Consider the following 10,515-nt stretch of genomic DNA (forward strand, 5'->3'; position numbering starts at 1 on the left):
CTGGTAAAGGGTCAGGTAGAAAGTAACACTCGTCAGATAAAAACATGAACATGGAAAGGACTGTAGAATAGAGTGAAATAACGGAAAAATTTATAGTTTGCCATCAAATGTATGTTGAGTACTATAGAATAAAATAAAAGGCATGAAAGTCGCTTCATGAGATGAGAGGCAATATGCATGCATGAGAACTCGAATCACGCCCCGTCATCATGATCATCATCATGCACTGTGAACACTTTGTTCTCCCATTTAGCTGCGAAGTCAGTCTAGTTACAAGTGACCTCTCGTCCAAAAGGACAAGGAAGTGCCATCTTTCAAAAGGAATTAGCAGACACACGGATTCCAAAGATGCTCGATGTGTGCCATATTTTCCGGTAGATCGGAGAGGGCTTTCCATCAGATGGCAAAGATTGGAAGCTAAGCTTGCAATGGCATGCAAGTCCAAGTTGCTCTCTGAGGAGGATACGGCAGCTTTATGCCGTCCACTGCCATGATAAAAGGGCAAGGAATTAATTTAGGGCTAGCTTTCCTACACGAGGAAATCATAAGGAAGTTTCATAATGTCATAAAGCTATGGACCTATAGTGTTTCACACACTTTCAGCGCACTCTCTCAAATACTGAGAATGAGAAAACTGAGAACATAATTCACAACCCGTTCCCTTTAAATCAGAAAGGAAAAAATACACGAGTATACACAATTTTTAGAACACCAATCGTTGAGGAGCCAGCCCCACGCGGCACCCACAAGAGCACTAAAAATATGTTATCTCAAGAAAAATGTAACTCTTGGCTATTAAGCAGATAATTAATAAGAGAAAATTTCACAAAAAAACACAACTGTTGGGGGCTAGGTTTCACAAATCCACAAGCGAAGGATTTTCTTTTAGAAAAACCACAACTTGTGGGGAAAATTGTTTCAAAGAGCCCAAATGATGCGACTTAGTCCATTTTTGACAACTTTCCGAAAGTCCCCTCCCATTAGTTAGGTCCAAGTGGCAGAGTTGGTTGGTTCCACTCAGTTTTTTTCCTGCAAAAACCGGACTTGAACCGAACAATTAGGAAGTTCAATCATTCAAAATTTTGTTTGAAATTAGGTCAGAAATTCAAAAAAATATAAATATGTAAAAATTAGAATAGTTTGTTCCATTAGTAAACTTGGGCCACGCTACAGTATTTTATCAAGATTTTCTTGAAAACATTCGAATTTTGATTTAATTTGGCCAAACTTGGAAAAACAGAGAAAACTTAGGACTTTTAAAATGTTTGGATTTGAAATCTTTTGGCCCAAATGATATGAAAATTGGATCTGAAGAAATTCTTTGGTGATTCACTACATGTAGTTTGAAATACTGGAATTCTTCGTGATATTTATAAGTTTGGATATTAAAAATAAATTTCAGCCCCAAAAAGTAAAAAAAGTGAAAATTTCTAAATAGCTCGGTTCGAGTCCGGTTTGGTCTTCGGAAAAAAAAAGAACTCCAGAGAGAATATCCTCCGATATATGCCACGTGGAACCTGACTGGTGGGCCTGGGTTGTCATAAACGGTGCCAAGCTGACTAAATCACGAGGTTTGAAGTCGGGGAAACAACTTACCGGAGTTGTGGTTTTCTAAAAAAAAATGGTTCTTTGAAACCCTAGCTCGACGGGTTTTATAATTTTTTGTCAGATAATAATTATCGTCAGCTTGCGTGCTCACCTACTCCTCAATCCTCATCAGGGACATGGGTGATGATAGCTCTACGAGGACACGAGAGGTGCGACCGAGCACCCAACCGCCGTACACCAGAAGCCTCTGACTTGCATGACTTGTGCTGTACACATTTCGCCGACAGGCTAGTCTTAACCGAAATGCGCATATATACGTGTTCGTATGCGTGTATTTGCATGCGCTCGAGTGCACTCCTTGTCACGCTGCATTGCATGGCCGGAACGCAAGGTATATCTCTGCAGTAGACGCACCCGTACGTACGTAGTTCTTCCATCAATCGATCAGCCATGTCCCCGTCCCGGTTAGGTCTAGGCGTGCGAATCCTGGTGCCCCACCGCCGTCTCGCTGGACGCCGACGGCCGACGGCCGACGGCTGGGAGATTTCCGTCGGCTAGGGTGATCCATTTTGCTAGCTCAGCTCTGTCTTTCTTGGAAGTTGACGCGATTTTTTTTAGAGAGAATTTTTTTTTGATTGAGACTTGAGGGAGATGTTTCTTTTCTTCCCACTGCCTTTGCCCGCTTTCTTCCGCGGTTGGGCTTACGCCCGTCGGGCACAGAGAGCAGAGCTCCGCGGGTTTTGAGCCTCTCCAGATTTGGGCCAGAGGTTTTGTCAAGAAAGAAAAGGCACAGTTAGGCCTGAGACTGCCATTGCGAACGCGCTCCTCCAAAGCCCCGCGAGCACGTGGGCCGGATTATGTGTGGCCAACTAATATGCACGTATTATTAACTTTTTTAATAAATGCAAAAAAAGTTCGATTACCTAATTTATATCCAGTTTCAGAATTATGAGAAAAAAATTTAAAATTATTTCTAAAAAAGTATTAGAAAGTGTTCCTAAATTAAAATGTGCTTTAGTAATATTTTTAGGAACATATGGGTTGATTAGGGTACTTTTGCTCTGCATGAGCTTCTCTAGCAGTGTCCCTATTTGTGTCTGAATTTTCCCAAGGCATAGCATGGACAATACTGTGGGAAGAGCAAAGATGTTATCATTGTACTTGAGGCCGTCGCATTACAAGATTTGTGGATTTGGTATTGTTTTTCTTTTGGTTTGCGGGAACACTCAATGACATCAACGTGCTGCAAAGATCCTCCTTATTTGCGAAACTAGCAAATGGGCAAGCACCCACTTGCAACTACAAGGTCATGAACAATAAATATACAATGGGATATTACCTAGCCGATGACATCTATCTGGATTGCGCAACTTCTGTGTAGTCTGTGAAGGATCCCAAGACAAAATAAAAGTTGAATTTTCCAAAGCTCAAGAAGCATCTTGCAAGGACATTGAGAGAGCTTTCGGTGTTTTGCAAGCAATATTTTTCATTGTTCGTGGCCTAGCCCGGTTTTGGGACAAAAAAACCCTTGTGAACATCATGACATGTTGTGTGATTCTTCACAACATGATCATCGAGGATGAAAGAGAGTTAAGCCTGCCCTGCTTCTATGATAACGTTGGCACCCGAGTGCAACCCAAACACAATCAGATCGCATTGAAGCTTTCCTTCAAACGCATCGGCATATTGAGAATGCCAGTACCCATGCTCAGCTTGTTTATGATATGAAAATGCACCATTGGCAGCGATATATATGGTCGTCTCCTTTGATCCTACCATTTCATTCATTTATGTGTGAGATGTATCATTGTTGATACATTTGTTCATTTGTTTGATTGGTCGAAAATTGTTATAATTTGGTTGAGATATTTCTTCATTTGTTCAATTTTTCCAAAACTGTTGTAATAATTTGGTTCGGACATTTGTTTATCTGTTGTAATAATTTGGATGATTATTTGATTAATTATGATTGATTGTTGTATGCGTTGCATATGAATTCTATGAAAGAACCCTTCTTTTACTGGTTCGGAAAATGGCTGACGCAGAACAGAGCTCGTAAACCAAAACTGTAAAACAGAATCCCGTAAGCACGAGTTCGGTGAACTGAACTCGGTGTTTTCAGTTCGCGCGTTTATAGACTCTGCTAGAGATGCTCTAAGGCCAGCGCTATTAAAAGATTACAATTCTGAATTGTATGAGCTCCTTGTTGCTCACTTAGGGCATCTCCAGCAGCGCGACGCATTTTAATGTCCGCGAGCGTCCGTTTGCGTCGCGCTGCGGACGCAAAAATGATCGTTTTTATCCGTGCGTCCGTTTGTGTCTGGGGTCTGCTCCAGCGGGGCGACGCATTTTAATTTTTTTTTCCTTTCTTCCCTCTTCTCCATTTAAACATAGTTTCAAATATAACATTTTAAAACATGATTTTACACAAACTAACACATAGTTAGGCACATGGTTTACACAAACTAACACATAGTTTGAACCATGGTTGACACAAATATAAAATTTTAAAAAATAGAAGCCAGTTGTGTTGATTTCCGTATGTTCGTTGCCAAGAAAGAACATTCAAGGGCACCCAGTCACCCAAACTGGAAAATCCAGCGGGAGGAGATGGTGCCCTTGTTGGTTCTACCGATGAAGCGAACATCCAGAAACCTCGACTACTGGCTTCGTCTGGCCCGTAGCCAGATTCGCTGCAAAGAAAGAACACTCAACGTTCTAACTATCGGTGTTGGAGCCGGAGTCGTCGGTGTGGTAGTGCCTGCGGCAGGCTGTGTCGTCGAACACCTTTGACGATCATCTCGCCGTCCCCCTCGTAGAGGAAGGTGAGCTGGCAGCCGGGCTCGAGGTCGAGGTCACGGGCGAACTTGTCCCACCCCGTGTGCAGGTACATCTTGCCCTGCCCGTCGAACAGGACCTCCACAGTCCAGCGGCAGAAGTTGCAGCTGGCCTCCCGTAGCTGCAAGTGCGCCGGCTCAATGCCGTCGACGAACTCGGCGAACTTGTCCGGTAGCCGCTTGATGGCGAGTGGGTCGTCGTCGATGCAGAGGAGGAACTCGAAGCAGCGCTCCTCCTGCGAGGACGAGGAGGGCGCAGGCGACGGCGAGCGTGGGGCCGTAGTTTCTCCACCACGGTGGCCCCTGCCCCGGCCACGGGGGGCGCCCAGGGCCGCGGCCTCGACCGCCTCGCCGGCCACCAGGACCGGCCATGGACTTCCTCGCGGGCTTGGCTGCGTCGCAGGAACACCTAGGCGGCGCTACGGTCGAGCTTTGTGGCGGCTAGTTAGGGTTTCTTTGGAGGAGTGAATGAGGAAGAAGAACGCGCGCCCCCTTTATATAGGCCGGCGGCATGCGGTGGCCGCGGGACGCGTGGCGTCGCCATTCACCTGGTTGGCGGAGGTGGGCGGCCGCCCGGCAGCCGAGGCATCATCGCCATTAAAGTGGCGCAGTGTGCCGAAGCGATGCAGCGACGCAGCTTTGCAGTCGCTGGCACGTTTGAGAAGACGCATCGACGCAGGGTCGCTGCCAGGCGGGCCAGCCAAAACGTCCGCCGGACACGAGCGGACGTTTCCGGACGTCCGCAGAGACGCATCGCTGGCGCATATTTGGGCCAGGTTTGCGTCTCCGCGGATGGCCCGGTCACTTTGCGTCGCCCCGCTGGAACAGGCCCCAGACGCATTTCCGGTCACGGCAGACGAAAACGGTCGCTGAGCGTCCGTTTGCGTCGCGCTGCTGGAGATGCCCTTATCAAGCATGGCCAACATAAATTAGTTTCTTTTGTTTTGTTCTTGAGAACTGCCAACTTACATTACTTGCATCCTTTCCTGCTCATGAAGCAAAAATATTGCATCTTGAGGGAAAACATATATAAAGTACTATCTCCATCTACAAAAGAATGTCAAAAGATTATCTAATTTTAGATATACTAGGACAAAGCCCTTGCTTCGCTACGGAGAGAGTCGATCAGTCACCTGCTCTTAAAATGCCGAAGCATATGTTGATTCCGCATTTTGCTATATGTACTGGTGGGACCCGTTGCAAGGGATCGAGGTGGTATTATTCAGCATTACTCATATCAAGTTAGCTTGGTTGGTTACTCGGCAAATAAAGATGATATAATATGGGCTCCACTACTAACATGTGAATTAACACAACGCATCTCATCTGCCATAGATTTTTCACTATGAAAAGAAAACAACAAAATCTGCAATCTAAAATAAATTGGAATCCATTGGAAACTAAGTGTTACCTATATAATCTGATCTGATTTAGGGGAAAAACAATAGCAAGCTAAGATTCAGACGCAGTCACGCAGGAGAAAATCATCGATCAACCTGTGCCCAAGAACCTGTTGCTACTGGTTAGAATTATCAACCTAGACAGAAGGAGCAGCAACAGTGATTTTCGTCGACTCGGTGGGTGGACAACTGAAGAATCAAACAAGCTTATGTTTCCTCCACGCGTGCAATTAGAAATTGATGAATCTCACTTTGCTTTCCAGATTGACTTTATAGCATACAGATGCAACGCTAGCACACCGCGGGAGCATGTTGTATTGGATAGAGAATAGCTGCATGTTGATTCCTTTGAGCTCGATCGACCATGGTGCTTGATCACGTGAAGACACACCTATTGTTACCTGCCTGGATCAGCTATTGTGCAGATCGAGCGGCGGAAAAATCTTGATCAACCCAGTAGACCAAAAGCAGCTTTAGAGATGAGCCATGGAGAAGCGAAGGGAAGCACAACGTCAACCGCTGCATCTAACATAACCGAGACCAGCTCACCATAATCCTAGTTGGAGTCGTGCAACTGAGCTGAACTTTTGGATGTTGTGTGATGTGGATCGGTGGGCAACCTTTCACTCGTTCACGAAGGCCTTGGCGTAGACCATCCGGAAGGCGCCGCATCGGTCGCGCGTCCGTTGTTTCTGGCCATGGAGAGCTACCGCCGCCATTGCCTTGCCTCCTGGAGCAGACTGATGTCGCCCTCGTCGGATTTCAATCCCATCTTATTCTAGCACCCATTGGCGGTGTCCTGTTGTTGCTGGGCATGGTAAGCCACAGACGACGTGGCCTCCTCGAGCAGCCCAACATCGTCTTCGGGCAGCCCGGCGTCATCTTCGCCCGATTATAATCCCACCTCGTTCTTGTAGTAGGCATAGCAGTCGGTGCTGGCCACCTGCGGTGTTGCTGGATCTTTGATTTGATTTGCAGTTAGTGCCTATATAGTCCAGTCGCTTATTCGGCTGCGTCGTCCGGAGATCGCAGTGGCCATCATGGATCGCGTTGGCTGGGTTTCGGCGACGCGGCAAGCCATCGCCGTTCATGGCCTTTCTTTTCGTGCTTGTGGTTGTGGGGCCTGTCATGGCTGCGATATTGACCTCTCACCGCCAGCCATGGCCGCTACCATGTCCTGCGGCTCCTCCCAGATCGAGCGGCGCCCCGCATTTTTCTGTAGAGACAAACCTCTCCTCCAACCATATTGAGGCCCCGCAGGCCGCAGGTGGACGAGCTCGAAGCAGCCAGTCTCCGGCGCAGGCGGTCGACCTCCACGTTCGCAACCAAATTCGGCGAGAATTATGATGGTGCTCCCAGGGCGTCGGCCACCCATGGCTGCGCTCCTATCCTGCCCGGCTCCTGTGGCGGCGGTTAGAAATAGAACAGGAATCCAACCAGACTTTCGGTACGACATGGAAACAATGTAGCTTTTTTTTGAGGAACAGAAACAATGTAGCTAGATTGGGAGTTTCCTATAGAGACGTATTAGCTGGGTCGGGCCAAGGACAGACAGGCCCACGTAACGTTCTCGGTTGGCCACACTAAAAATTAGGGGTGGTAGACATGTAATTTCCATAAAAATTAGGGGCAATAATAGACGGACGAACAAGAAGCCTTATTTTCTTTATTATTAGATATAGATTTAGATATATTTTAATGTATTAGATACATTCTAATTTAAATAAATCTTCAACATCTTTTTATAGACGTTAGACGGGGGGGATTAATACAAATCCTCAATTTCTTTATTTTATTTTATAATGTGTATTAGCTGACATGTACTGAACGTGCACACTTACTACTAGTGACCAATGAATTAACAAAGACTGTACTCTGTCAGCATCCCGTTCTCTAGGAGGAGGATCCCATTCTCCACGGCAATGCACGATGCCCCGGTGGCCAGTACCACTAGCGCTCGCGGAGTCACAGCTCACTCATCAATTCCCTTCCACGATTCTCTCTCGCCTCCGCTCTCCACAGACGAGCTCGATTTCTCGGCCATGTCTTCCGCCGACGTGTCCTCCCGGCGCCCACATGTTCTCGTCATCGCCTTCCCGTCGCAAGGCCACCTCCTGCCACTCCTCGACTTCGCCCATCTCCTCTCCACCCGCCACCGCGTCCACATCACCGTCGCCGCCACCCCGTCCAGCCTGCCCCTCCTCTCCGCCTTCCTCGCGTCCACCCCTCTCGCCGCCGCCCTCCCGATGCCGCTCCCCGACCCTTCTGCTCCCGAGCAGGCCGGCCAACTCGCCCCGGGCACCCACCACGCCCTCCTCGCCGTCCCCCTCTCCACCCTCCGTGGCCCGCTCGTCTCATGGGCCCGGTCGCAGCGAGACCCGCCTACAGCCGTTCTCTCCGATTTCTTTCTCGGATCGGCGCAGCTCATCGCCGACGACCTGCGAGTTCCGCGGGTCGTGTTCTACAGCAGCGGCGCGTTCGCCACGGCGGTGGCAGAACCCCTGTGGAGCGGCTCGCTGCCGCTAGATCCGAACAGTCCGGTTGTTCTGGGCGATCTCCCGGGTTCCCCGTCTATCCCCTATCGACACGTGCCGACGATGGTGAAGGCCTACGTCCCCGGCGACCCGGACTGGGAGCTCGCACGGGAAGGGTTCCGGCTCAATTCCAGAGCTTGGGGCGCCGTGCTGAATACCTTCGCTGCGATGGAGGGCGATTTCTTGGAGCACCTGAAGCGGCACTTCGGGCACGGCCGCGTGTGGGCGGTCGGCCCGGTTTCTGCCTCCGGGTGCCGCGCACGGGAGAGGCCGACGGCGGGAACAGAGGAGCTGTTCTCTTGGCTCGCCGACTGCCCCGCCCGTTCTGTGCTCTACGTCTGCTTCGGGAGCATGTACAAGCCGCCGCCGGCTCAAGCGGCGGCGCTGGGCGCGGCGCTGGAGGCGAGCGGCGTGCGGTTCATCTGGGCGGTGAGCGCGGACGTCGCCGTGCTGCCGGAGGGGCTGGAGGAGAGGGCTCGGGACAGAGGACGCGTCGTGCGCGGCTGGGCGCCGCAGATGGAGATACTGCGGCATGCCGCGGTGGGGGCGTTCGTGACGCACTGCGGCTGGAACTCGACGCTGGAGGGCGTCGCGGCGGGGGTGACGCTGGTCACGTGGCCGATGAAGGCCGACCAGTTCATCGACGCGCGTCTCGTCGTCGACGTGCACGGCGCCGCGGTGCGCGCCGCGGAAGGCGAGAGCGCTGTGCCTGACCCGACCACGCTCGCGCGGGTGTTCGCGGACGCTGTGGACGGAGCGGAATTGGCTGGGGTGAGGGCCAAGGCTGTCGCCCTCGCCGTGGCTGCCGCGGAGGCGGTGGAGGAAGGCGGCAGCTCCTGGCTGGACTTGGAGAGGATGGTGAGGGAGCTGGAAGCCGTCGCCGCAGCATAGGCCGGAGAACCGGCAGAGCCGCCGCGGCATATAATAGCCCTGTGTGCAATTCTGCATGCGCCGTATTTGGGTATTGTGATTGCTGTCATGCTTTACATTGCTGCGTGCCTGCGTGTGGGTTTACATACTAGTACTAGTACTGTACCAGTTAGCACTAACCAACACTACAACACTTGAGAATGCGCGGCTAGGGGGCATCCGGGTGCTGGTTTATATATCCAAGCACTCACCCCATAAAAAGAAAATCCTACCAGCTCTTTATCCCACGTACGGAAAAGGAAACTTTTGGATTAACAGGGAATCATCACTGCACGTGTATTTAACTTTCATACGGAAAAATTCAAAAAGTCAATACTTTTAAACCGTATGTCAGAAAGAACATCCGTTTTCATCATTGGGTCTCTCGCGAGAAGATCTTCGAAACTAGATCCCATTTGTATATGTTTCGACAAACTTTTTTTTGTAAAAGCAACTTAGTGTTATGGCAAAAACAACTTAGTGTTATATCAAAGCAATTTCGTACAAAAGAGTTTTTTTACACTTTTTTGTATGTTCTGTAGCTAACTTAGTTTCTGAGATACTAATTTAAAAACAACAACCAGCGACTCAATAATATTAAGACCTACAACATCGCACTGCTAGTTGCCAACCATATTTTGTTAGTATCATCAGTAACTTGTTTCTAAGGTAGACAACTTGGTAGCAACGAAAATACAACTTTATAGCAAACCATGCACAACTTAGGTACATCTGACCAACTTCACACGATAATGCAACTCCACTTCAGAACTATGATGCTAGTTGACTTTGTACCACTAGTGGACCACTTAGGCACGACTATAGGCAAGTTCACAATGATGGTGTGTAAATTCACCATGATTGATACGTAACTTATGTGTGGTGCTAGCCGACTTAGTATTGTCAGAAAAGAGTTAACAAGAGTGGTGGTAGCCGACTTAGACGTGGTGAAACTATATTGGATAATGTATGCAACTTAATCATAGTTGGTATACAACTTAAGAAGAGTGTATATGCAACTTAATAATAGTTGGTATGCAACTTAATATTCATGGATATACAACTTATAAATAGTGGGTATGCAATTTAGCAAATGTGTGAAGTAACAATTTACTATCTACAAACACGAATTAGCAAATGTTTGAATGAAAATTTTATTTTGTGGAAAAATACAAGTTAGCTCATATGTGAAGCCCATAATACTGCCGGAAAAAATACAACCTATCACATGTATGAAGAAACAGATTTTTTGTCTTCATGGCAGTTGTCGGCTCAAGGTACACGACT

At 48.5% G+C, this 10,515-nt stretch overlaps 1 protein-coding gene across 1 annotated transcript; it reads left to right on the plus strand.

The window, feature by feature from the left end:
- The first annotated feature begins 7,661 nt into the window (after positions 1-7,661).
- On the plus strand, positions 7,662-9,515 carry LOC127323964 (flavonol 3-O-glucosyltransferase UGT89B1-like). Its single transcript, XM_051352083.2, has one exon. It carries the CDS (start codon positions 7,708-7,710, stop codon positions 9,208-9,210), a length of 1,503 nt encoding a protein of 500 aa, XP_051208043.1. The 5' UTR covers positions 7,662-7,707; the 3' UTR covers positions 9,211-9,515.
- Positions 9,516-10,515: the final 1,000 nt, after the last annotated feature.

The sequence above is a fragment of the Lolium perenne genome, chromosome 7 (genome assembly GCF_019359855.2).
Source record: "Lolium perenne isolate Kyuss_39 chromosome 7, Kyuss_2.0, whole genome shotgun sequence".
NCBI lineage: Eukaryota > Viridiplantae > Streptophyta > Magnoliopsida > Poales > Poaceae > Lolium > Lolium perenne.

Excerpts from the sequence above, each read along its gene's own strand:
- LOC127323964 (XM_051352083.2), top strand. The coding sequence starts at position 7,708 with ATGCACGATGCCCCGGTGGCCAGTACCACTAGCGCTCGCGGAGTCACA.